This window comes from Fusarium venenatum, assembly GCF_020744135.1.
Source record: "Fusarium venenatum strain MPI-CAGE-CH-0201 chromosome Unknown EDB82scaffold_1, whole genome shotgun sequence".
Lineage (NCBI taxonomy): Eukaryota > Fungi > Ascomycota > Sordariomycetes > Hypocreales > Nectriaceae > Fusarium > Fusarium venenatum.
This window is the reverse complement of record NW_027072129.1, coordinates 4,999,047-5,023,926: the sequence shown is the minus strand read 5'-3', so window position 1 is coordinate 5,023,926 and position 24,880 is coordinate 4,999,047. Positions and strand designations below refer to the sequence as shown.

Sequence of the window (24,880 nt, the reverse complement as noted above, 5' to 3'; positions counted from 1 at the left end):
TCTCACTTTGATCCAAACCCAAAAACGGTCCCTCGGTCAGTTGCGACACAGGACAACGTCTTCAATGCCATTTAGATTCATTTGGTCATATGGCTTGAACTACATCTTATCGAGTGTATTTTCTCTACCTGCAGGGCATGAGAAACGTTAGTCTCTTGCTGTTCAAGAGAGTTCGTGACTTAGTTTATGCTGTTCTGACTGGACTCTCATGTGGTTCATTCCCACATATCAAGGCTCGGGGGTTAACTCTTCTATTACTTGCTATCTAGAAGTCTGCAGGCTTGGCCTTTCCGAATGAAAGCATTGTTGAAACCTCTTCATACGGCGAGTTCATTTGGCTAACTTGAGGAGAACACTCATTATAAGGTGACTCCATTCGGCCAACCTGACGATGAACCTCATCATAACCAATATTGTAGCTGTGCTCTCGTATACTACTGTTCGGCACTCCATTGTACCAATGCATTCGTATAATGTCGTTTGGTTCGTTCAATAGTTCGTCGATCTCTCGAGCGATACCAAGTGACCATGCGTATGTATTCATCCCTTTCTTGAAAGCCTTCCACATACAATCAATCTCGTCGAGTATCGTCAGCCCAGAAGCACCGACAGCACCAATTAGAAGACATAAATAGAGCCTCTTCGACACTGCCAAGCTCTTCCAGTCAACGTTGATGAATAAAGGGACTGCAAGCAACATCACTTTTGCAATAATTTTCAATACCCATAGGAAAGCACGGGGTACTGCATCGGTGTAAGAATATACCAGGCACTCGCGACCTGATATAGCCATGACATCGATGTTCTCACCTGCTGTAGTGAGAATCATGATCTCCGCCAAGGGGGTGATCACTCACGGATGATGGGGGATCTAAAACTATCCAATTGGCCTTCATCAACCAAATTTTCGAGAGTCATGCGAATCTTGGTAATGGCCCGTTGAGCAGCCAAAGACGGGGAGTCGTTCTTTGTGCACGAAGTACGGAACTCCATTTCCATTTCTAATGAGAACATCTCAAAGAAACGGGTTCGCTCGATATCAACATTCTTTTCCATCGGAGATTGAGATGTTTCGCTCAGTTGTGACGAAGACTGCGACAAATCCTGTGGTGTGATAGGGTGTATTTCTGTGAGCCGAAGTGCAGCCTCTTCACAGCGTCTGTCAATATCTACGCAACGTTTGTTGTCTAGTCCCTGGTGCAGTAGGCAGACTGGATATGCCGTTAATAGTGCGAGGCATTTGCTAAAGATTGTTAATCACCAGGACTTTAAGCTGACTGACAAGAGAACTCACAAAACGCGGCGCTGCAATAACTTCTGGTGATTTACATATTCTGATTGACCAATCATCGGGTCTTTGGCTTTCTGAGGATCAACGATTTGCGTGCTTTTGAGAAGTGCTGTTGCTATTGTAGTGGCTGTATGCCCTACACGTTCCATTCCGACTCGTGCTCCTCGCAAACTGAGAAGTTTTAGCTTCATTTTCGACGTTACGATGGGGAGGGTTCCAGACGTGATGAGGCCCTGAGCCATTGAAAAAGCTGAACCGATAATACAGATTTCAAAGAAGAAAGGAAGAAACCTGGAACGAGTCTTGGCGTCCGTAGGTCCGGGGGCGATCCTCCCGTCTTCATATGCTCCCCTCAAACCAGAGGCAATACCGTCTGGCGGAGACCTGCGTAAAGGCATTCCCCCCGATATTTGGCCTGTAGGTTCGATTGCACCCGGAGTCACTCGAGCCATAATGAACGATATGATCATAGAGCAAACAAACACCACGACAAAGCGAAAGACAAAGCGAAAGACAAAACTTCGACAATTCCTAGTGCGCCCAAGTTTCTAATCGATGTACTTGGAACCGTCTGGGTCGGCGAATTTCCCCTCAATTCGATAGTGTTCGCTGTCATCATTTTGGGGTAGACAAAGTTGGATGAAAAGCCTGAGCCATCTGGGCCTGATCCAGTTGGTTTTCTGGAGACACCACTCTCTCTGGAATGGCTGCAGAGTGTAGCTCCCTTGCTCAAGATCGTCCAAATCAGAGAAGCTACGCCTGTGGCATGGAGCCCGGGTAGGTGGGGGAACTCGTCGAAGAGCAGTTGGCAAAGGCGACTCAGAGGTGTCTTTGGGGACGAACCGCCTCGATAGGTACCGGGGAAGTCTCGTACGGCTTCTCGTCATCGTGGGCGAGACAGGCGGTATATGGAGAAGTAAATGATTGATGTGTATGTAATGTTGCTTTTAATAATAAGAACCTCTGGGTAACGATGGGTTTGCAGATAGAGAAGACTCAAAAACACGGGGATAAAGTATTGGAAGTTGGTCTTTGTCCTGGTCTCCTTTCTTCAACGATGTTGATAGGACGTCACAAAGTAATATTTGGGAGGAAAGCACAACAGGTCACGGTGCGGAATATATGCTCCGTAACGACAGGATAATGGAAGGTGCACAGCGTACACTTTACTTTTTATTGTTCATTAAATTCATTATATCTTAAGTGCCCTAAAGGCTTCAAGCAAAAGTAACGTCCTTGCCAGTCTTAGCACTTTCGAAAACACCCTCAATGATCTGCAAAACATCTCGGGCCTCGCTAGCCTTGACAGGTACATCCTCTTCCTTTCCAGTCTCAATGGCCTTGGCGAGCTGGGAATAGAAGGCCTTGTAAGTAGGAACCTCAATTGAGGAGAGAGGTTGCTCCTTGGCCTTCTCGTTCTCGTCAACAACAATCAGTTTGTATCGTGTGGGGTCCTCCTTTCCGAAACCCTCATCGGTAGCCTTTGTGCCAGCCTTGAGCGCATCTTCTTGCGTGTCAAGGCCCAGCTTGCGGAAGCTGCCCTTTGTACCACGGACCCAGAAGCGAGGCTGCTCAAGCTCAGCACTAAGGACGCTGATGCGGATGTTGACGATGAGACCATCAGGGTAGGTCAGTTCAGCTGAGACACCGTCGGGGTTCTCAAAGTCGAACTTGCCGCTGCGCTGGGATAGGAGACGACCGTGGACAGCCTGAGGCTTGCCGAATAGGATATAAGCCTGATCAATGAGATGGGTTCCCAAATCAAAAAGGGCGCTGCCTCCCTGAGAAATAGGCAAATCCAACTTCCAGTTCTTGGAGGGGACCATTCGGTAGCGGTCAAAGTGGTTATCAAATTGGAAGATACGGCCCAGTGTACCCTCAGAGATGAGCTTCTTGAGGGTGACAAAGTCAGAGTCCCATCGTCGGTTCTGGTAAACAATGAGGAGCTTGCCGTTCTGCTTGGCAATCTCGATGAGCTTGTCAGCCTCAGCAGAGGTGGGCACGAAAGGCTTCTCAGTTAAGACATGCTTTCCGGACTCGAGAGCAGCCTTTGTGAGTTCAAAGTGGTTGTTGGGGGGAGTGCTGATGATGATCAGGTCGACATCGGAGTCGGCGAAGAGTTGCTTGTAGTCTGTGTAGTGCTTGATATCGGGGTAGTCAGCAGGTGCTGAGTTGCCCTCCTTGGGAGATCGCTGGACGATGGCATGCAGCTTAAACTGAGGAGTCTGAGTGAGGAAAGGGATGTGGAAGATTTTCGCGGACATGCTATTTGAGTCAGCTAACTGAAGTGGTGAGATGTCATGATTATGAGGTGAACTTACCCATATCCCACGATGCCCACGTTGAATGTCTTTCCGCTCATTTTGGTTGTATTTGGATGATGAACCGCTTGGATATGATGAACAATATTACAAGCGGGATACTCTTCACTTTATAAACGATCGATGAAGAACATTCACATGAACTAGATATTTCTCCAAACTGTCGAATGATTCCGTCATGATGCGGAGTTACTCCCCACGGTTACTTGCCAAGCCATTCTTGGAGGCTCTGGAGAACTCCGAGCTCTACGGTTGGTTCATAGTCTCTGAATAAAGTGGATTTGACCGAGAAGTCGGGGATGTTTGGGGAAGAGTGAGAAGGTCCAAGCGAGAGAGCCTCAACTACTTAGTCAAGTTTTGACATCTTTTGGATTACAAAACATTTAAAGCCCTTTCAATACGAGATATTTGCATGATAGAAGAAACCAGAAGAGAAATTTTACTTTCTTGGTGAGGGATATTGGTTAGTTGCGGAAGTTCCTGTTTAGGAAAGGTATATGTGAGACTGTAGCGGTTGTTGAGAGACTGCAATAAGTTTATATCTCTTGATAAGCTCAAGTTATCGATACGACAAGCCAAGATAAACTCCCGATCTAACTGGTTGCAAAGGCCGATGGTTCGGCGCCGTAACCGGGCATTTTGGGTCTCAGACTCGGGGTGGATCCCGGACAGTCGCTGCGACACCCGGGTAGTCGATCAAGACTATGATACAAGTCGAAATAAGGATTCAATGGGACATAGTTCCCAGTAGCACGTGTTACTGATTGACTGCGTGCCATCACTATGAGGTATATTCCCGTTCTGGCTTCCATCAACCACAAGATAGGTCGACGTCTCGTTGAACAGCCTTGGCTGATGTATGCCAACCTCCAAAGGCCGACTCATTCACCACATAGCATTACATCAACGCCCGGAAATACCTGTATCCAACATCTAATATCTCCAGTACAACCAGCCAAGATCTTAGCCAGAAATCTTGCTTAACATCTGCGTCACACCATGTTTCATAGACCCTTCTCGAACAGGGGCACACAAGACTGGCACGGTCAATCTAGACGTACGTCACACTAGAGATCTATCGGTGATCTTGGTTAAGAGAAAAAGACGTTGAAGTTTCTGTCGCAAAACAATTCTTGGAACGGTTGCAATGACGTTGTTGTCAACGGTCAAGCGCCAAGAGACAGGGGTTCCCTTTGGAACAGAATGTGGGATGGTGAACTGTAATGATTGGTGGTAATTTCAGGATTGGATGTGTAGGAAAGCTGGAGGATCAAGGAAACATGGGACTTTGTCGTTGCCGGTAGGATTCAGAGTCTTCTGTACGGCACTTCAGTATCGGAGATTACAGCACTGTCTTGCTTTGACTCTAGGGGCAGCTGAATGTAGATCCCATCATATGCTTCATCTCTCACCCTCGGTCTAATAATTAACATTGCCCAACTTTCCCTTTTCTATAGTCGGTAGTGCCGCGAGTTTAAAAGTGTGTGGCAACGCAAATTGACCCTGTATGCAAACCCGAGCTGAGATGGTTGCATTGAACCTAGCCTTTTTGTTCTCTTCAGCCTTTGAGGCTATTTTAATCCTAGACCTGGCAGCTAAAATTTGACATGACGAAAAACGTTGGTCCTTACCTACCCTACTGCTCTGCTGTGCCAGACAAGTACATTCCGTACCTTGCAATAAAGCCTCATCTCGGAGGAATGTGTGTCTTTTCGTCACCAACCTCTTTCATGGTTGCATATTGTGTGTGGTATATAATTGAGCACCTATACATAAGGAAATGCACTTGCATTAATGTTAAGATGGATCGTGTTCTCGTAAAGGTTATGCCATGCATTGCATCTCAGCTTATACATATTTATTGCAAAACACCAAAAATGTCACATCTTGAGATGGGTTCTTTGTTGTTGAACAGAAGCAAAAAAGAGAACAGGAACCCTGTTTCGCTAGTAACGTTTGCCAAGTCGGCAACGGCGGATAGGCGATGCGATGGAAGACCCCTTGTCCTCTCCCCCATCTCATCAGTCGATTTCAACTCCTCCTGGGGAGATCCCCTAGCAACAGTTATGTTGGTCAAGCTAAGCTCAGATCAGAGAAAAGCAAGCAATAAACAGTGCCGCAGGACATGTGGGCTCCTCTCCCTTACTCTTTTTTCCATGTGAGTCCTCGGCGTGGCGGTCGAGAACAAGCGGCGGTTGAGTAGGTAATAATGCATTTGTCCATGGTAGGAAGGCAGTCAGTCTCGATCCCTGACAAGTGACAGGGTCTTTTATTCCCGTTGTGGGTGTCTCTACCGGGGTTATTTGTTTCTGATGGTGGAGGCGTACAGACAGAGAAGATGCGGGGGGAGGTTGGCGCCATTACCAAAAGTAGGTAAGTTTTACAGTGAGATGAGGAAGAAGTTCTCTTTGCAGTTCAGATCATAATAACACATGAAATGAATAGAGAAGAAAAGTCAAATGTTCCGAGTAATGCTGCATCCATGACAGCATCCAAGCTTTGAGACTCTACCCTTTGGAGTCAAGCCTATTCACCATCCGACTTCTCAAGCCGATCTCAATATTCTGCATCGAATCAAAAACTAGCAACCTTTGTGTCTGTTCTGTTCCTGCATTTTCGACGTACCATTCCATTTTCTAGTTGTAGTGGTTGGTATGCTGTAACTCCCTCATTAAACTTTATAGAACCTGTTTTTCCATTCAACTCACCAACTTGACACTGGCACTGGTCCATTGCGTTCCGTCCATCGGCCCTCGGGGCTCTAAAATTTTTTTTTTAAAAAAAAAGCCCATGGGATTAATAGAACCTTGCCTGTCAGCATGTGACCCAATCCAGGACAAGTCCCGGAGAGTATCCGTACACCAAATCTTGTTTTTCAGTAACCAAGTAGATAGTCCATCGCAATCGAGTCACGTTTCTTTTAGAGATCCATAACTATTAATCGATATCTTCAGCTAACAAGAGGGAACCAATATTCAATATCCCGAAGTGGACCATCCTATGTGTGCTCTGACCTTCGGATACTGATGGGTCAAGCTTCGACTGGGCATCAGGTGGAAACAGGTATCGGATAAACCCCATCGATCGGACCTATAATCCAGTGATTGTCTCTAGAACATCTGTGCTCATTGCTAAGTTAAGTGGTTTCAGTTAAATGGATTGGACACGGTGACTTCTGATGCGGTAGCTGCGTCTAGTAAAACCAAGTATCCATTTAGCTTTGACATCTAGCAGCAGCCCCTTTCGTTAGTGAACCCTCTGTACCTGATCTAGGGGATTTTCAAGTGGGCTTCTGAAAGAATCAATCCGAGTCATTAAAGAATCGCCTCTCTCAATTTCTGCATTCTTGAATCAACTGGATATGCCGAGCTGTTGCTGTAGAGTAGTCTCTGTGTCTGTACAGGCCTGTGCTTGCTTCAACTTCGCTCTCTCCGCATCCCCCAGACTTTTCCCTCCTCATCCGAGTCCCCCTCGTCGATCTACTCGGATGTGTGTATCGAATTCGGTAATCGACCCCGTTGGCCTCTTTACTTGAAAGGAATAGACAGGCCAGAAACGTACGTAGTTGCTGTACAATCATTTGCATGCACTTGGGCCTTTTGTTAATAGCCACCCCCTCTTTATACTGGGCTTCCCTGCTGCACTTCTTATCTCCTATTGGTTGAGAGTCTTCTCCGAGCTAGTCTGGCCCGGCTCGTCGCATGCCACTAACCTGATACCCTGGGGGACTGGCCTGACCTGTCCACTTTTCTATACTCCACCCACACTTGGTTAGTTTACATGGATGGCAATAGCTTCAGAATCAAGAACATGATGGATGTCCAAAGCAGTACATGCAGTTGTAGCTGCAGCTAAGAGAAGAGGCTGGTTCCTCTCTCTGTCTCTTCCATGGAAATCGACCAACGGCTACCAAACCCGCACAGACATACACCCCTGTTGTACCTGATTCGACTTGTTGTTGACTAGAATCTATAAACTACATAAAGCCTCTTCTTCATCCATCTTCTCGAGTCTCTTACCTTCCTCCTCATCCATTCGCTCTTACACTGCCTCTTACACTCGTTGTATCTCGCCTTTTTAAACAAAAAACATAAACAACACATTCAAAATGAAGTACTCCGTCGCTTTCGTTGCTCTCGCCGCTGTTGCCGCTCAGGCTCAGTCTCTTGCCGACGTTCCCAAGTGCGCCATTCCTTGCCTCGACAAGGCTATCGCCAGCGAGACCGACTGTGACAAGACCGACCTCGCCTGTGTCTGCAAGGACTTCAGCGCTGTCCGATCTGTCGCTACCTCTTGTGTCATTGACGAGTGTGGTACCGACGTTGCCATCAGTGAGTCCCCTTCTGTATCTTATAGTCTACATCATATACTAACCTATAACCTCAAGACGAGGTTCTCCCCGCTACCGAGGGTCTCTGCAAGAACCCTCCCAAGGAGTCTGAGGACAAGTCCACCGCTGCCGAGGAGAAGCCTACCACTGCTGAGGAGAAGCCTACCACCACCATGGTCGTTGTCAGCACCAGCGTTGAGGTCGTTGAGACTACCACCGCCGCCGCCGAGGAGAAGCCCACCACCACTGTCGCTCCTATTGTTCCTACCACCGCTGCTGAGGAGCCCGTTGCCAGCACTCCCGCTGCTGCCACCCCTACCAAGGGCCCTGAGCAGGCCAACGGCGCTGCTGGCCTCACTGGTCTCGGTGCCATCGCCATGGCTGCTTTCGCTGCCCTTGCTCTGTAAAGGAGTTTAGGAACCAGCTTGTCAGTTATGAAAACCTGATTCCTCAAGTAGTCAAACTGGACAGTCAATGTACATCTGGTGAGACGAACGGGGTAAGAGGCATTGTTTTTTTTTTAAATTGAAAGGACGATATTGATTATGTGTATGAGAATTGGAAACGCTATCAGGATTCGATTCACGGGTTAATAGTAATGGTCTTCGACCACAATGAATATAAGCGAATATACCAGTGACAATTACCTCGCCTGTCTCTTGTTTCTTGCAATTGAGTGCCTGACTGTTTAACAATATCACGAATAAACAATAGACAGTACCTGATTGCAGATCGTGATGACACACTTCGATCGTACTGAACTGTCATTGACCGAGTAACCCAATCACTGAGCGGTTACTGGCCGCCACCTCCAACGTCTTCACACCCACATTTCCTTCTCCAAATGGCTAGCCTCGCCTCCAGTGGTCGACGTCTGTTTGTCTGCATTGAGAGCCGCTCCGTTTCTGGACCGCATCCCGAAAGGTCCTCTGTTGGCCCGCCAAGAGGCCATAACCCTTACGCGTCCCTGTCCCTCTCGATCTTTCATTTTGGCGCAGTGCGGGGGAACCGACAACCGATGTGACGCTGAAAATAGACCAGGGTATCGAAAGCCAAAGTATTCTTGTGGCTGAAAAGTTAGTTTTCCTATCGAGATCCAATAGAAGACGGCGTGTTATGCTTAAGTGGTGTCCATGTGTCTTGAATTCATCGCCAGCTTCGTATATGCAATCACGGTGCCAGTGCCCACAGTCCACGTCTAATTATTGATCATTCTCTCTGCTCTGAAACGTTGTGGCGAGGCTTGAAAGATACGCCTTGAGCAAGAGAATCCTTCTTCTTATTCGTTTCTGTGTCCATCGATTTCCTGAACCCACTCACATACTCTCCTTGCAACCTCCAGACTCGCATCTAAATCCGTTAGCAAATATCAGATCACCTCGGTGTATTTCACGTACCTTGTCTCGTGCAGAACGCATGTGGAATATCCCCTTCATCAACCGTGATCCTTGACATATGCCCTCTCTTCTCCATAATGCCATTTCTCTCCGCATCATGAACCCAATGATCCTTCTTTGCATAAAACAAAAAGAACCTCGGCACTCCATTCTCCTCTCCAGCTGTAGCCCAAAGCTCATCACTCCATTTCTCCTCGCAGATCATCTCCAGCTCTGTCAGCCCCAGATGAACTGCCTGCAACACACCATCTCTGCTCTTAAGCCATCGCGCTGTGACGTCTGCGCTTGCATGAGTGAAGCCCAAAAGACGTTGCACGATCCACGTCACTCTGGCTACGCTCATTAAACCGAGGAGTAGCCGCGCGAGTAGCGATGCGACGGTGTCGAGAAAGGGAATAATGCGATGCAGCAATACAAACTGCACGCCGTTGGACGAACGAGCGAGGTGCGTCAGCGTAGGGAACAGGAGGAATCCATGTCGTAGCTTGAGATGCGGCGCTCTTTCTGGGTTATTCATGTGTCGATGGAATATCTCAACCGCGATATATGACCCAACAGAATGGCCCATGAGTATCACAAAGTTGTAACCCTCTCCCCTTGCCGCGATTTTGCCGTACATGCCTTCGACCTGTCCATCAAGACCCCAAGGTTTGTTATTTGAATTGAATGGCTCATGATCGTCGTCACTGAATCCGAGTAAATTGGTACCGTATATGTCGTACGCAGTGTTTTTCTCCATCTTATCCAGCAGACCTCGTAGGTTGCTAAGGAAGTCGGTATAGTACTCGATAAGCCCTGGATTTCCACAGATATAGTAAATGAGGGCCCTCTGTTCGGCTCCTTTGGAGCGTTCTGATGGCAGCCATATTTGAGGGACCATGGTGTTTGGCCAATGTATGTGAGGTCCTTGAATTGAGGGTTTAGTGAGAGAGACAAAAGTATGGGTGGATGCGATTGCGTATTTTGGAGGGCCCGAGCTACCCGGTAGCTTGTGATAATGGTTTTGGCATTGTCGAAGCATCACACATAAGCAATCAATTGGAGCAGCTTGGGTAGTTACCTATTCACTGATGGACGCTCGATAATTTTCATTTCTCCGAGTTGTGGATTATATTTTTGCGTTTGGCACCTGACGTTATATTGTAGCGAGTGTGAGTTGGGTCTCAGTATTGACGTTTTGACGATATTTGACAATCATATTCTTTACGGCACTCAGGTACTCAACAGTTAAACAGTAGGCCAAACGAAACCAATGCTACAAATCAATCCCAAACACCCTATCAATGGCTGTCACCATGCTTTAGGGCCTTTCACAATCATTAACCACTCTAGCGATACATTGCCAAGTCTTTCAGGTTCCCGTCATGCATGTCGTGTTCGTGATATCCTTCCGTCCGTTAATTAAACTTTGTGAGTCTTGCGAACTTCTACAAGTCCCACGTTCTTCTTGGTGACTGCTGCCCAAGTAGGCATGTACTTAAGAAGTTCATCAAGAGCAGGAATCGTGCCAGGGGTGTTGGCATCGCTCCAGGCACAGCTGACTGTGACTTCAAGACGATCTGCCGCTTGCTCTACCTCTCTAGCCTTCAGTTCCTCGTCTCCCAGCACCTCGCTTTCTTCTCGCTCTGATTCTGCCACGGCCAATGCATTACGCTCATTCAAGTAGAGATTCAAGGTCCAGGGTCGATCGCGATCACGTCGCCAGAGTTGAACGCTACTGAAACCCTCCGAAGGAAATTTTCCAAAACGAGGATCTCGCGCACTCGCGCCATCAACAGCAAATCCGTAAACGGGTCGAGATGTGCGAACGTAGCAAAGTCTAGAATCTACCGCGTCGATTCGAATTCGTGCTTTCGATTCATCGCTGCCGTGAACCGTCTCGATCGAGACTAGCTGCTTGGGTGACTTGTCCTTATACAAGTTGGGAGTCAGAGAGGAAGAGTCGTATTGGCAGTCCGTTAGATCCCGTCCAACAGCTGGCTGGCACTTAATGTCCTGACCTGTTGTACTCGGCAGCGAGTTGATAACGGCGCGCGCATAATCCTCAATTCCAACAATAGAGACAGTGTCGGTGCCGTTATCGAGATCAATCACCTGCTGGAAGTAAAACTTGAAGCGATTGTTATCAGAGAATGGGAACGCCACCAAGTTGTAGATCAAGGTGCCAACGAAGACAAAAAACAGGAACATGGGCACATGATGGGTGACTCGGTGCATGAAAGGTGTGAGTGGTAGCAACAAAAAGATGCTTAGAATGCCCAGAGATAGGACAGGGACAAGAAGACTACCTCCATCTGTACCCGTCATCTGCGTGGCAGTCATCACAACTAATCCAAGATTACCAAACATAATCACAGGGATCGGGGCCAGGAATAGGAATTGAAGAATCCAAGTCCAGGAGGGAAGGCGTCCAGACCAGCTCTGCTCGTGCTCGAAAGGTTGGTATCGTCGCATACTAGGCGGGGCAGGCGAAGTGTCGGCAACCGAACGGCGATACGTGTTTGCGAATGATGTTTGGGCGTTGGAACCGTAGCCAGATTCGCCAGCTCTAAGTGGCGTTGTCTCGGTAGCATCTTCGTTTTCGCCCTCACCCTCTTCGGCCTCAGCTTGGGCAGGTTCGTTGTCCGTTTGTGGTCTGGATTCCTGTTCAGTTCCGCGGCTCGAGACATCGCGCGCTTGATGCGCATCGTGCAGCTGTAGGGCAAAGTCGTGCTTGCCAAGCAGCGCAAACTGCTCCAATAGAGAAATCAGTAAAGCCAGGAAAATAGCCGACTGGAAGAACACGGTCGCATAAAGGGCACCAATGTGCATGCGGTCTTCTGCCACAGCACAGACAACTTGTACACCCCATCCAAGAGCAAAAAGCCAAATTAGCACGAAGCCTCGGTGGAGGGCACTTGGGCGGACAAAGGCGGATCCTCGCATGATAAGCCAGAAAGAGAAGTAAAAGATAGACAAAGTCATGGACCACCTGGGACATGTTAGTTTGCGATCGGTCATAAGTCAAGGCTACTTACACAGCATAACCGCTACTGTAGATGATCAGTGGATTGAACTTAGCAACCAAAAGTGTAGCCGCAATAGTCAATCCTCCAGCAAAAGCAAGCGCAAAGGGGAAACGGAAGAAGCCCTTCCAACCACCCAACGTGACCGGATCATCGTTAATGTCGTGGTGCATCTTTATGTCCCGAGCGAAGAAGTAGTACTTGTCCTTGCGAACTAGGATATACGTGAAGGCCATGAGAACTAGAGGGGTGGCGACGAGGAGTGTCAACGACCATGCAAAGAGTCCCCTAAGTGCGAACACGGCCCATGCAGCGCCAAAGATATCAAACCAGACACCCTCGGCCTGTTTACCATTCTGAACGAGATCAGAGTTGCCATCTGATCGATCACCGTTAAAGATGGTTCCGGTCGTTTTGGACAAATGCTCAGTCGAAGCAAGGGCGGCTGAGAGCATGTGCCAGATACTGTTAACAGATGTATGTCGGGCATCATCTTGATTAGTATGGTAGCGAGCACGAGGTGCATAAAAAGCAATGTCAAGTCCACGCTGTCCAAAGATGTCTGCAAAGATCTCGTAATCGGTGGCACTCTTGATAACGCCTCGTTCGAAAGCATTGGCAGCCACAACGGATCCGAGCGGATGGGGGCTCTTGGAATACGCCTTGGCAGCCTGCAAATCAGTAGTGCGGAAAAGCAGGGCTCGGCCTCCGGCGCCGGCACCTTCGAGATTGACGAATGTATGAGTGAAATGCAACAAGGGACTATAGCCGAAAGCTCTGGCGCCAAGAAGACCATCCTCTTCGGCGTTGTTGAAAAGCAGAACGATGCCATTCTTGGGTTGACGTCCTTTGAGTGTGAAGTAGCTCAGAAGCTGGAGCATCGAGACACAGGACATTCCATCATCGGTAGCACCGTATCCAGTGGAAACGCTGCAACTGTTAGTCATCGAAGTATATCATGGATGAGAACCACCTACGAGTCAAAATGGCAGTTGACGAGCACACCTCCTTGGCCGTGGAATTTCTTATACTTGGATTCGTCACGCCACCATTCACCTTCGGGGTCGTCCGTGCCGTGGATGTAGACATAGTAGTTATTTCCTTCAAAGTATTGTGCCAACCAGGTTCCTTTGGAGATGTTAGAGCCCATGCGCCTGGCGGTGTTGTAAGTCCAAGAGATATTGGAGATTCTGTCGTCAAAGAGAGTGGCCCCACGAGGCTTGGCCTGCACTGTCTCTTTGGGGCTATCAAAGGAGTTTAGATTTCCAAGAGAAGAGGCTCTACTGGGTATTAGCAAGTGTCCGTTGTCGCGCAATCTCGGCACTGACCTCGAATACCAGTCAACACCACCAATAGTCTCGGTCGTATAAGAAACGTCGTTTCGGTCCAGAATTTCCTTTGCGCGGTCGATGAGAAACTCGCGCACTCGGTCATTCTCGTGACTGTTGTAGGGATGATAAGTGCGACTAATGGCCTGCAAATCTAGCCACGCCTCGGTGAGGTTGAGGCCTTGATATAATGAGCGATCGGCCGGAGCCGGAGGGACAGTCTCGTGAACCCATATAAGAGGTATAAGAAGGGCGATGTATATGACAGTAGTCCAAAAAGTTACAGGCCCTGGCCGAAAGGCAAGGGGATTCTTAGCCCTCATTGCGATGGAAATTGCTTGGAATTGTCGCTGAGGTAATGCCGTATACTCGACGCGCCTGTGCGTCGCGAAGTGAAGAGAAGAGAGTCTAGGTGGCGCGAATAAGAATTATAGTTGAAGGGTCATTATCAGGATTCAAGTTAACGCGAAGCGATGGGAACAGACAAAGTACTTCGGAGAAAAGTAAAGAGGTTGAAAGATAAGACAATGAGGGAGAGTCAGGCAGATGGAACAAGGATCTAACTAGACTAGATCAGATGACGCTTGTCAACGGATGGGAAGCAAAAGAAGAAGGTACAGGTACTTTAAGAATTTCACGAGCGCGACTTCCACAACGCGTCGCAAGAGCCTTTCTTGGTTGAACCAAATTAAAATATCGAGTAAGATGGAGTTTGTAGGACTCGACGAGAAAGAGGCAACTCCTGTCGATTGCGTCGTTTCCTCAGTAAGTTATTGTCACATGGCCCAAGCTCCTTGTCCTGTTCCGGGAATTCCTAAGGTACGTACAATGACGCCAATACTGCAATGCGGGGGCCTATAAGCATGCATGAGTTGCATCAATTATCGACGTGCATAAACTGGGTATTCTAGGTACGTTACGATCAGCATGTCATCTATTTCACTAGAGCAAATCACAAGAGATAAAAGACCATATAAACAAATCGACTGAATTATCAAATACACTTTGCCTACGCGATTAGTCCTATGCTTCGAAATGAACTATAACTAGCTGCAACACACGGTTCGATCATCAAAACTCATGATACTGAGCAGTGAAATACAAGCTTGGCTTGTACTGGTTAGTCGCTGCCACATTAGAAACGATCGCTTATTCCCTTTCCTAATATCCGGTTTGACAAACAATCTTTAGCCCCTAGCCGAGAATTTACTATTGTCAGAAGCTTCCAACCTTGGATATCCTGGTCTTGCCTCGTTTAGGCACCGGGAGGTGGAGGTGGAGGAGGCTGATCACTGGGAGGTGGTGGCGGGGCGTCGCCAGAGGGCGGCGGTGGGGGAGGTGCTGCACCAGCATACTGCTGGATGAAGGCATTAATGTCGCCCAGTCCAGGAGGAGCACCAGGAGGAGGTGGAGGGGCACCACCAGGAGCCCCAAGACCAGGCGGAGCGGCCATTCCAGGAGCAGCACCATAGGCACCGTACCCAGGATACGCGCCATACCCAGCCTGAGTTCCAGGAGCTTGTTGCTGCCATGGAGCAGCACCGCCTGAAGCACCGCCATATGCTTGGCCATAGTAACTGTCACCGCCATTGCCAGCGGCATTCTCCTGGCTGCGACCACCACGGTCTCGGGCCCAGGGAGCTGCTGATCCTCCTTCGTTAGAATCTTGGTTACGGCTACGCCATGGTGCAGGTCCGCCGGTAGGGCCACGTTCCCAGGGCTTCGCGCTGCCGTTGTCCTGAGCGCCAGGGCCGGCCTCGATACGCGCAGGGGGTCCAGAAGATCCTCCACCAAGCTCTTGCATGAGTTGCTGCACTTTGTTAGCATTGTTTAATTACAATATATGTGTGGGAGATTGCTTACCTCGTATTCACGATCAACGGCATCTCCGCTATCGATACGACCAGCAGGGCGGGCTGCACCATCGGTGTTGCGCCAGCTGGCACCACGTTGGCGGTCGGGACAATCACGAGCCATGTGGCCGGCGTTACCACAGACGCGACAGATGATACTGGCAGTGTAGTTCTGCTTCTCAGGGCAGTCGTACTTGCGGTGGCCGATCTTGCCACAGTTCTGGCAAGCCTGGTTCTCGTCGTCTCGGAGGGTACCGTTGAGGGCGGCGAGCTCACGGAGCTGGTTGCGCTTGAGTTCGTTCTGACCTTCAGGAATAGATGCAGCCTAAATTTGTTAGTAAAAGCCCTGCAAAGAGTGGGAATACACCTACAGTCTCGATGACGTTGTGAATGAGCTTCTTGGCCTTGTTGACCTTGTCTTCAGTATCGGCCATGATGAGACAATGCAGATCTTCTTCCTGGTTGCTGGCATGCGCGGCGTCGGACCGGCCCTTGCCCTCCTTGACGGAGCCTTTGCCACGAATAGCGATCTTGGCACCTGAGTCTCCCTCCATTTTCTTCAGAGTGTTACCACGAGGGCCGATAAGTAAACCAACTTTAGTACGAGAGAGCTATTGTTAGTATCTGATTGGTAAAGATTAGACGGACGTGCAAGGGGTTTGTCCATTCGATGAAGGACCAGATCTCACAACACAGTGTGTGTGTGTGTGTGTTGATGAGTCTGATCAAACTCCAAAAGGAAAACAAAAAACAAGGACAGAATATTGGTAAGTAGGGTTAAAGGGTTAGCAATCATACTGAAGTTAATCTCCGGGTAATCGTTGACAGGAACGTAGACCTTCTCCTGGGTTTTTGTAGGTCTGCGGTAATCCTGAGGCGGGTGGTAGTTAGGGATGGTCTTCATGGCCTTCTCAATGAGCTTGTGTCGTTCATCTTCGAGTCGCTTGCGGTATCGGTATTCTCGTGTGTTGATACGTCGGCCGTGGTTGTCGTACTGAGGCGCGGGAGAAGGTGATCTACCCTGGATTAGCAGTGAAGAGATGAAAACAAGATTTGAGTACTTACCGATCGCCATCAGCTGGGACGACGTCGTCGATGCGTAGCTTCTGGGAGATTTCCTCGATTCGCAAATGCAGCGTGTAGGCCTCAAGCTGTTCACTTGTCATGTTTGACAAGATAGCAGTGGGCAAGCCCATGAGACCAGCTGCTTTGTTCTCGGATGCATCACCCCATCTGTTTCGCTTCTTTCGTCGTCGAGGTCCATCAGCTTCGCTGCGAGGCTCAGGGTCGCGTCCTCGCTTCAAGTCGCGATCAACAGCGGCGTCGCCACCGTTGAACGTCTCCTCCTCCTCCTCATCCCCGAAGCGTCGCTTTCCCAGGGGGATGTTGTTCGAACCGGTGATTCCCTGGTTTCTCCACGACATTTTGGAATGCTGTGCGATCAGAGATTGATGATTTTTAAATAAAAAAAAGTTGACAAAGATGGTCCAGGAGAAGAGAGCTGGACTCGCCTTAGTGTCAAAAGTTCAAAGTGGGTGCTTTGGTGCTTCCAAATCTTGGGGCCACTTAGCGGACTCGGCGAAACGTTCGGCCACAGAGCACGTGACCTTTTCAACCAGCTTCACGAACTGATGTTGGAATTTAATTGACTGGTCTTCTTAATTATCATGTATATCATGCGACGTTCAATTGAAGAAATCGGCGTCTTTAAATCTGTTCTTTAAAGGTCTTTGCGTCGATCGTGTTTCGTAGGTTGTGCTAGAGGAAGAAGAAGTGGGCTGCTTAGCAGTGCTTTTGTATTGTGTGAGAATAAGGTTATTTCTTGAGCTCTACATTTTTGAACTTAAAGCTCAGAGCAAGGGAAAAAGTCGGTATTAGACTTTAGAAATTGTGTAAAACCATCAAATTAAAGGTCTCTGCTGCCTAGAAATCTACCGCGTGAAGTGGCCACAGCCGAACCCGATGACCACCAAAGTACCTTGTTAGGCTCATGCAGACATCCTAGGCCGCCATCACCTCGCATTGTGATGAAACCAAGTCCGAGTTTACAGTCTATACCTGAATCCCACAGCCTGCCAGTCCGTATAATCTCCTGACTTCATTATTAGATCGCTACTCTCTTCTCCAGCACCCTCCCTCGTAATCCCCCCCGAACCAGCACTTCCCACAACACCCTCTTCTTGTGTACGACTTGCATTTAACCGTTTAAGATAAACTCTCAGACTCAAAGCGCAAAGAATCGCCAAACTGTAGCAAACCGTGATTGTTTTAAACGCAGTTTCGTATAGCGGATCCTCGGACTTTAGAAAGAAATGTGGTCCAGCCATGTTTCCTAGGCAGTACGTGACAAATAACATGGCTGTTATAGTCATCTTCTTGGTGACTCCTCTATAGTTGGACTGCACAAGGGCCATATTGAGAGGCATTGCTGCAGATCCGGTTGAAAGGAGAAAGTACGCAAATAGATGCAGGCTTTGGGGTATATGGCTCCGTTTGTAAATGAGGGCACTGCCGATAACACAAGGTAGAATTACCGCAATAATTAGGAGACAATTCAGGGTGCGGAAGCGACCAGCCAAATAGCCACTTACTGCAATTATACCAGCTGAAAGAAGCGAGTACGGTATGTTGATTAATGTAGACTGCAGGTTAGTGAACCCAAAAGATGCCACGACGATGTTGGCAAAGCTTTGAGAGCCACCGTTTGGAATCTGAGTAAACAGTTCAATTCCAATGATAAACCAGGATTTGGGATCGATCAAGCACTCGTGCACTTGGTCCCATCTCCAGCGCGCACCCTCGGTTTTACCAGTACCAGAAGTGGACACGCGCTGCGCTGCAATCTTCCGCTCTTCCGGCGAGAGAAAGGTGGCTTTTGATATGTTGTCAGGAAGGAGGAAGAACAAGGGTACAGACCATAGAAAGGTCATGCTCCCTAACATCGCGTACATCCATCTCCAAGGTCGTATTGTCGTGCTGTCAATATGGCCAACTCCGAAAGCGAGCAAACTCGCGACTAGCCCCCCGGCAGAATTGCCTGAGAACCATATTCCCACACGGGTCGGCATCTCATCGCGTGTATACCATGATGAAGTAAGGAACATGAAGCCTGGTGTTATCGTCGCTTCGGCAATGCCAAGAAAGAACCGCATGAGCAAGAGACCGCCAAAGTTCTGACACGATGCAGTGAAAGCGACAACCAAGCCCCAGAAAATCGTATTGACCGTAAGATACTTTCCAATGGGGAGGCTTGCAACAAGAATGGTGGTTGGATAAGTCCAAAGTAGATAGCCTAGGTAGAAAACGCTTCCTACCCAGCTGTACTGTTGGCCTTGGAGATGCTCAGATAGTTTCAGTACCAACGTACAAATATTGGGAGGATAAACATACAGTGTCTTCTCTTAACCCGAATACCGCTGCACTAGACAATATGACCTTGTCCATGAAATTGAACATGTATGTTATGAACAAAAGAGGAATAATGGTACGGTCAATTTTGACCAACGTTCTTTTTCCAGCTTCGTTATCGATGATGTCTTGGGGCAGCGACTGCTCGCTGGGTACAGGACTTCTCTGATAGTCCTGGAGTAAAGGAACAGTTGGGCTGTCGTCCATTTCATGCGTGATGGTTGTATCTGAGAGACTGTCAAGTATGGAAGTATTCCCCGCGGCCAAGGGACTCGTGGAAGAGGGGCCATTCATTACAATGGCTGTGGTTAAAGGTGAAAACGCTGACCCTTGCAAAGTCCCAGCTATTGCTTTTTCTAATGCTATAGAGCCTGGGACTGTAGTACTGATAACGGTTTTGGTTATAGACGGTAAGTACCTAAGTCGCTAAAGAATAAAGTCAGGATACCGACGGGTGGGTGCGAATACTTTCGATATACTGTGTTAAGTATTAAACATTACAGTGGTAAACCTCTTATGAATTATATATCTGCAATAAAAAATAGTAAATATCTATATAAAAAAGTATAGATAATTAAAAGATTATATGTCCTTAAGCATAAAATTATAGCGGCCTGCTCTCTTAAGCTCTCTTAAACACAGTGGCCTACTATCTTAAACTGTGTTTCAAACTTTCTTATGATATCTTGAATAACTATCTTCGACATATCAGTTTGGGTAAGCACCTCTGGTCTTCACAGAGATGCATCTCAGTTCGTGAGTCCCGTTGGTTTCTGTCGAAATTGCAGTACCTCCTGCTGAATCTCCTACTTCACAATTATTAACGATGCCCAAATGTGCATCGTTGTGGTCTTTGCTCAGGTATTGCGCCTTCATGAAGAAACTGAGTAACAACCCACCACTCGAGAATACAGTATACTATTGGCTGTCAGAAAAGAAGTGGAAGAATATAACCTAGTACAACTCACCAATATCCACATCTTATCAAGAGAGTGGAAGAATGCGGCCCTCACAAGAAGCTGTGCTTCAGTAGGGAGTGTTTTGATCAGGTCAATATTAGCAGACGCAGATGCCCCATCAAATATCTCGGCGAGCTCAAGGCCCAGTGCGCTCATAAGTACTTTGTTCTCTCCTTTCATCTCATTCTGAAAGAGAACACCACCAATGACGACGGATATGGCTGTTGCAATAGTTCTGGTAAATCCCATTGAGGTTGTTGCAGCTGCCACATCCTCGTGCGGCACCACCGCCTGAACAGATAGCAAGGGACCTTCAAAATTCATGCCAACACCTATACCAGTTAATAACTGGAAGGTGATCATTTTTGTCCAATTCAAATCCATGCTCAAATTCATCATGAGTCCCATTCCCAAAGTCATCATGACTAGCCCAGCACGCGAGACTAGAAGATACTTGCCGCTGAACTGTATGTACACACCAGTAATAGCAGCGGATATGGAGATGGAGAGAATGAACGGGAGAAGATAGAGTCCCGAGCGAAGTGGGCTTGCCAAGAGAACGGCTTGGAAGTATAAGGGGAAGTAATAAGCAACGCCCATAAACACAAAAGCATGGAAGAATGTGACAGCATATGCAGCTGACGATGACCAAGTATTGAAGAGATGAACTGGTATCACGGGATACTGTGCCAACTTCCACTCGTTCCAGACGAACAATAATGCAGTGATGATTCCAAAGACAATAAGACAGATCACTGTAGCCGAGTTCCAGGGTTCGTAGACTCCACCTAAGTAGAGCCCCAGAAGCAACATCAGAGTGCCTCCAACGATGAGGAAGCTGCCTGGCCAATCGATAGCTTTAATGCCTGCCCACACGGGAGTGTTTGGGGACGGGAGTTTGAGAGTGAGAACAAGTAGAACAAAGACGGCGACAGTGATGGGCACTAGAGGTGTCAGTTAAACGTATGAAAGCTTTGTGTGAAGAACTCACAGTTGATCCAGAAACACCATCTCCAGCTGGTGGCCGTCAATAAATAAAGCCCGTTCTTTTGAAGAGATCTACTCACCTCAATCGATCGGTAAAGGCACCTCCTAGAATGGGACCAATACCACTTGCGACTGCCCACACAATTGATGTCAAGCCATAGTATAAGCCTCGATCTCTTTGCGAAAACATATCGCTGATACATATATTCACCAGAGTCTGCATACCTGCAGCGCCCACACCTTGAATAGCTCGCCCAGTAACGAATGTTGCCAGATCATCTACAAGAGCGCATAAAAGACTGCCGGCAAAGAAAATGACGTTGGCAACGAGTAGAATGGGTTTTCTTCCCCAAATGTCGGAGATTTTCCCCCACGATGGTGTTGAGGCAGTGTGCGCAAGGACGAAAGATGTGCCGATCCAGGTATAGCCTGAATCAGAAGCGAAGTGGGCAGCGATAGTTGGAAGGGCAGTTGAGACGATTGTCACTTCAAGGGCAGCGAGGAAGACGCAAGCACAGAGAGAAGTCATCACTGTTGCGATCTGCACCAGGCTCTTCTTGGATCTGTGTTCCGTGGGCTCGGGTTCACAGGAATTGGTAGGTGGATCATTGGTATCGTTTGGGATGAGGGTCGGGTTCCCTACTGTTTTGCTGGCTTCGTCTTGAGGATGTGGTGGTTTGTGATCTCTGGCATGGATATCCAGTTCATCAGGTTGCGCGAGTGTCTTAGACGCCATGGTTGTTGTTTGCGACATGATTTGAAGATTGGAAAGCAGAAACGGTTTGTGCGACAGAAAAAAAAACAAAAGGGAAGCATAGGCGGGTTTATATAGATTCTAAGGCTGTGGAATAATAGCTTCTACTCCATTATGTACCTATGTCCGTCATACCGATTGTATCCATCTGATGTATTGTTGGTGAGAATAAGAACATGTAGAATGATGGACCCGCTAACGAATGCGATCGCATTTAAGGGTCCTGCCTGCCAAGATGCGTAGATTATTTGGGGAAGGCCCGCTCCCGCGCATGATCGATCCTTCCTTCCATCTTTTTTCGAACAAGAAGCAGTACCTAGTTGTTTCTCTCGCCTTACCATTCGTCTTTGCCTTTACATGAATAAAATCCCAAACACCCGAGGGTTCGTCACATTATCTGTTGAAATGAAGCTGCTGTGGACTTTCTTTGGTTTACCAGCCGAAGCGATTACTTTGGACAATGTCACCCTACCAATACATAGTCTCCAGCCGTAGGGCTGCATGCAAAACGCCTTCCTGAAAGCCTGACCTGATAACCTGAAGGGCTCGGCTTCAATACAAAGTCCCCCTCGTTTTTGTCCCATTCTTGCATCAGAATCAGAACCGGTAAACCATCACAAACATGCGACTACTCAACGCTCATACTATTCGGCTTGAGAGCTTCAACGGTGCTGAATCCGATATCCCTCACTATGTCATCCTGTCGCACACATGGGGGGACGATGAAATTATATTTCAAGATATAACGCAGCAGCCACTCGAGAGCCTCCAATGCCGTGAAGCTTTCTACAAGGTTCAAGAATGTTGTGCACAGGCTCGAAGGAATGGTTATGGCTATGTCTGGATCGACACATGTTGCATCGACAAGACCAGCAGCGCAGAATTATCTGAGGCCATCAACTCCATGTTCAAATGGTATCAGCAGGCTTCTCTATGGTACGTCTTCTTGAGTGATTTCAGTACCATCCTCTCGTATGACTCTGCCAGAACATCTGCCGGGAGAGTCGTTCGTCTCCGATCAGCGGATACTTCATTCTTCTCTAGCCGCTGGTTCACAAGAGGATGGACATTACAGGAGTTGATTGCTCCGCGCCGTGTCACTTTTTTCGATAAAGATTGGATCAACTTTGGCTCCAGGGATGACGAGCTTCTCGGCCGTCTTTGCCATAAAACAGGTATCTGGCCTCAGCTATTTGACGAGCCTCGATGCTACTGTCTCGAACCTTATCATGCGGTCCGCGATGGTGTCTGTGTACGTTGCACAGCACTTGATACACTTCCCCAAACTCTTGACTCATTTGCAGTGTCTCTCAAGATGAGTTGGGCTTCATCGCGTATCACAACGCGCAAGGAAGACTCCGCTTATTGCCTTCTTGGCCTGTTCAACTTAAACATGCCCATGCTTTATGGGGAAGGAAATAAGGCCTTCTTGCGACTCCAAGAAGCCATAGTCCGGCAGTCGAAGGATCAGTCCATTCTCCTGTGGCGCGGCGGCTTCGACCACGCGCCGTTCGGTCATGTTTTCGGATGCCTAGCACCTTCACCTTCCGTCTTCAGCGAACCTATTCATATTCTTGGTCGTCGAGTCTTCAAGAGGACGAGCAGGGCCTTTGAAGTCGGCTTTATGGGCTCTATTACTCCGATAGAGTTGACTGATACTGCTATACAAATGGATTTGTGGATCTGCCCTTGTACCGTGAGCATTTACGATCCAGAAACAAACGAATGGTTCGACCGGAAGCTCTCTTTAGGTATACTAGATCTTGCTTACGATGATGACTACCTCGTTCGACCGGCACTGCTGCTTGAACACCTAGGTACTATCAAATTGTATCGACGCGTATATCATAGATTTGTTGTTCCTGTTGACCCCAGACAGGTTTACAGTAGTCTTGAGATATCAGTCGACCAGGCCTGGTCGAGCGCATCCGCGGACGGGGATGTTCTGAGATGTCCTCCTGTACTGAAGGCCAGGCGGTATCTCAACCAGGCTACCCAGAAGAATGTCAGTGTTCTGCGCCATCAAAGCCCCAGCAACGTTGTGAGCATGAATCCTTCGTATGACCTGGGCTCAAAGACTGGGCCAGTGTACCTTGTTTCTAAGATGATGAGGCTGCGATATACTTCGGATAGGAAGCGCAATTTCAGCTACGCTATGAACAATTTTGGTGGTCACCCTCCCTTGAGTAGGTACGATACCCGTGCAACCCAGATCCCTTCTCCATGGGTCTTTGTGAAGTGTCAGCATGCAGGAGTTGATCGACACTTTGGTGGCATTCACTTTGTCAGCTTCTTGATAGATAGTCTCTCCAATAGCGATCAATCTCAGGATAAGGATGCCACTGTCGGACATGTGGTAATAATATGGGGCATGCATCGCCAGGTAAATGCAGACGGCAGAGGCTACACACCTTGGAGCCCGTGGTGCCGGGCCTTCAACATGCTCGCCTTTACTGAGTATGCTCGCACTTCAACAGACGACATGAGGTCACTTGAGATGTACCATGGGAGTGCCACTCTCCACCCATCCGAAATACAAGTTCAACTGGACGGTCAGCGGCGCCGGCTGTGTTCATCGAACTGGCAGCACCTGTGTATCTCACAGGACTCTGAACACAAGGCCCTATTCCCGAGCTCCTGTGAAGATGGTTGGGAAGAAGACCAAATTCATAACATTGCGAATGATCCAGTGATGAATACTCACCTGGCGATCAGGATAGTGGTGACTGAAGGGTTAGGTCGAACGCTGTACGAGGTTCAGTTTGATATCGATCAAACGCCAAAAGGACCACAGTCGCATGATGCATAGCGAAAGGGAGAAGGAGTCATGGCAGCGATATCGGTGGCTTCTGTGGACGCTGATGATCGTCTTGCAGTTGAAGATTCATGCTTTCGAGCTCCATAACGCAATGTCAAGACCACACATTGAGATTCTAAGAAGCACGAGGCACGTCCAAAACACCTGCTTCTCACTTACAAGAAGGGTTTTAGGACCCATTACACCATTGCTTTATTGCGGTGAAGCACTCTGAAACGATGTGACTCATTCGACCTCGCATCTTGGTGCTAAAGCAGCTCCGGGAGTGTTCGTTGGCAAGTTTGCTGGCATGTTCGTTGGCAACGTCAAGCACACAATTGGTCGACGATCGAGGTGTCCTTACAGTTGTCTGCATCGGCAGAGTTTAATTGAGTCTCATGAATGCATCAAAAGTGTTCATCCCCCACTCGTCTTGAACCCACATTTGCA

The 24,880-nt window shown here is 48.2% G+C and overlaps 9 protein-coding genes across 9 annotated transcripts; 2 read left to right on the top strand and 7 right to left on the bottom strand.

The window, feature by feature from the left end:
• Window positions 1-19: 19 nt before the first annotated feature.
• On the bottom strand, window positions 20-1,743 carry EDB82DRAFT_571424 (uncharacterized protein; the record flags this gene model as incomplete). The annotated part of the gene is made up of 3 exons (XM_025730548.2): window positions 20-810; window positions 858-1,243; window positions 1,295-1,743. 3 exons carry the CDS (start codon window positions 1,741-1,743, stop codon window positions 266-268), a joined length of 1,380 nt encoding a protein of 459 aa, XP_025589662.1. The 3' UTR covers window positions 20-265.
• Window positions 1,744-2,418: 675 nt separating this feature from the next.
• On the bottom strand, window positions 2,419-3,790 carry EDB82DRAFT_486805 (uncharacterized protein). Its single transcript, XM_025730550.2, has 2 exons — window positions 3,613-3,790; window positions 2,419-3,556 (listed from the first exon to the last, which is right to left on the bottom strand). The coding sequence occupies exons 1-2, from the start codon at window positions 3,651-3,653 to the stop codon at window positions 2,509-2,511; spliced, it is 1,089 nt and encodes a 362-aa protein (XP_025589664.1). The 5' UTR covers window positions 3,654-3,790; the 3' UTR covers window positions 2,419-2,508.
• Window positions 3,791-7,633: 3,843 nt separating this feature from the next.
• On the top strand, window positions 7,634-8,594 carry EDB82DRAFT_486798 (uncharacterized protein). The gene is made up of 2 exons (XM_025730551.2): window positions 7,634-7,943; window positions 8,000-8,594. Exons 1-2 carry the CDS (start codon window positions 7,721-7,723, stop codon window positions 8,347-8,349), a joined length of 573 nt encoding a protein of 190 aa, XP_025589665.1. The 5' UTR covers window positions 7,634-7,720; the 3' UTR covers window positions 8,350-8,594.
• A 627-nt stretch (window positions 8,595-9,221) lies between these two features.
• Window positions 9,222-10,219, bottom strand: EDB82DRAFT_520457 (uncharacterized protein; the record flags this gene model as incomplete). The annotated part of the gene is made up of 2 exons (XM_025730552.2): window positions 9,222-9,292; window positions 9,340-10,219. The coding sequence occupies 2 exons, from the start codon at window positions 10,217-10,219 to the stop codon at window positions 9,222-9,224; spliced, it is 951 nt and encodes a 316-aa protein (XP_025589666.2).
• Window positions 10,220-10,417: 198 nt separating this feature from the next.
• Window positions 10,418-14,420, bottom strand: EDB82DRAFT_456709 (uncharacterized protein). The gene is made up of 4 exons (XM_025730553.2): window positions 13,673-14,420; window positions 13,322-13,624; window positions 12,357-13,274; window positions 10,418-12,310 (listed from the first exon to the last, which is right to left on the bottom strand). The coding sequence occupies exons 1-4, from the start codon at window positions 13,993-13,995 to the stop codon at window positions 10,741-10,743; spliced, it is 3,114 nt and encodes a 1,037-aa protein (XP_025589667.1). The 5' UTR covers window positions 13,996-14,420; the 3' UTR covers window positions 10,418-10,740.
• Window positions 14,421-14,595: 175 nt separating this feature from the next.
• EDB82DRAFT_48543 (uncharacterized protein) lies at window positions 14,596-15,810 on the bottom strand. Its single transcript, XM_065608234.1, has one exon. It carries the CDS (start codon window positions 15,497-15,499, stop codon window positions 14,888-14,890), a length of 612 nt encoding a protein of 203 aa, XP_065465592.1. The 5' UTR covers window positions 15,500-15,810; the 3' UTR covers window positions 14,596-14,887.
• EDB82DRAFT_48574 (uncharacterized protein) lies at window positions 15,742-17,259 on the bottom strand. Its single transcript, XM_065608246.1, has 3 exons — window positions 16,591-17,259; window positions 16,324-16,541; window positions 15,742-16,120 (listed from the first exon to the last, which is right to left on the bottom strand). Exons 1-3 carry the CDS (start codon window positions 16,947-16,949, stop codon window positions 15,834-15,836), a joined length of 864 nt encoding a protein of 287 aa, XP_065465591.1. The 5' UTR covers window positions 16,950-17,259; the 3' UTR covers window positions 15,742-15,833.
• Window positions 17,260-17,570: 311 nt separating this feature from the next.
• EDB82DRAFT_471191 (major facilitator superfamily domain-containing protein) lies at window positions 17,571-21,615 on the bottom strand (the record flags this gene model as incomplete). The annotated part of the gene is made up of 7 exons (XM_065607963.1): window positions 17,571-18,866; window positions 18,916-19,304; window positions 19,352-19,411; window positions 19,725-19,851; window positions 19,902-20,836; window positions 20,884-20,909; window positions 20,960-21,615. The coding sequence occupies 7 exons, from the start codon at window positions 21,613-21,615 to the stop codon at window positions 17,571-17,573; spliced, it is 3,489 nt and encodes a 1,162-aa protein (XP_065465590.1).
• Window positions 21,616-21,944: 329 nt separating this feature from the next.
• Window positions 21,945-24,591, top strand: EDB82DRAFT_48474 (heterokaryon incompatibility protein-domain-containing protein). Its single transcript, XM_025730557.2, has one exon. The coding sequence runs from the start codon at window positions 22,256-22,258 to the stop codon at window positions 24,440-24,442; it is 2,187 nt and encodes a 728-aa protein (XP_025589670.1). The 5' UTR covers window positions 21,945-22,255; the 3' UTR covers window positions 24,443-24,591.
• The last annotated feature ends 289 nt before the right edge of the window (window positions 24,592-24,880 follow it).

What these genes read in the sequence shown, in the direction of transcription:
- EDB82DRAFT_486805 (XM_025730550.2), bottom strand. Translation starts at nt 3,653, where the DNA reads ATGAGCGGAAAGACATTCAACGTGGGCATCGTGGGATATGG. An exon ending in GTGGGCATCGTGGGATATGG is followed by an intron (nt 3,557 to 3,612) that starts GTAAGTTCACCT and finishes TGACTCAAATAG; the next exon opens with CATGTCCGCGAAAATCTTCC.
- EDB82DRAFT_486798 (XM_025730551.2), top strand. Translation starts at nt 7,721, where the DNA reads ATGAAGTACTCCGTCGCTTTCGTTGCTCTCGCCGCTGTTGCCGCTCAG. An exon ending in TGGTACCGACGTTGCCATCA is followed by an intron (nt 7,944 to 7,999) that starts GTGAGTCCCCTT and finishes TATAACCTCAAG; the next exon opens with ACGAGGTTCTCCCCGCTACC.
- EDB82DRAFT_456709 (XM_025730553.2), bottom strand. Translation starts at nt 13,995, where the DNA reads ATGAGGGCTAAGAATCCCCTTGCCTTTCGGCCAGGGCCTGTAACTTTT. An exon ending in GTCAACTGCCATTTTGACTC is followed by an intron (nt 13,275 to 13,321) that starts GTAGGTGGTTCT and finishes TAACAGTTGCAG; the next exon opens with CGTTTCCACTGGATACGGTG. An exon ending in TACAGTAGCGGTTATGCTGT is followed by an intron (nt 12,311 to 12,356) that starts GTAAGTAGCCTT and finishes AACATGTCCCAG; the next exon opens with GTGGTCCATGACTTTGTCTA.
- EDB82DRAFT_48543 (XM_065608234.1), bottom strand. Translation starts at nt 15,499, where the DNA reads ATGCTAACAAAGTGCAGCAACTCATGCAAGAGCTTGGTGGAGGATCTT.
- EDB82DRAFT_48574 (XM_065608246.1), bottom strand. Translation starts at nt 16,949, where the DNA reads ATGTCGTGGAGAAACCAGGGAATCACCGGTTCGAACAACATCCCCCTG. An exon ending in GTCCCAGCTGATGGCGATCG is followed by an intron (nt 16,542 to 16,590) that starts GTAAGTACTCAA and finishes AATCCAGGGTAG; the next exon opens with ATCACCTTCTCCCGCGCCTC. An exon ending in TTACCCGGAGATTAACTTCA is followed by an intron (nt 16,121 to 16,323) that starts GTATGATTGCTA and finishes CTCGTACTAAAG; the next exon opens with TTGGTTTACTTATCGGCCCT.
- EDB82DRAFT_48474 (XM_025730557.2), top strand. Translation starts at nt 22,256, where the DNA reads ATGCGACTACTCAACGCTCATACTATTCGGCTTGAGAGCTTCAACGGT.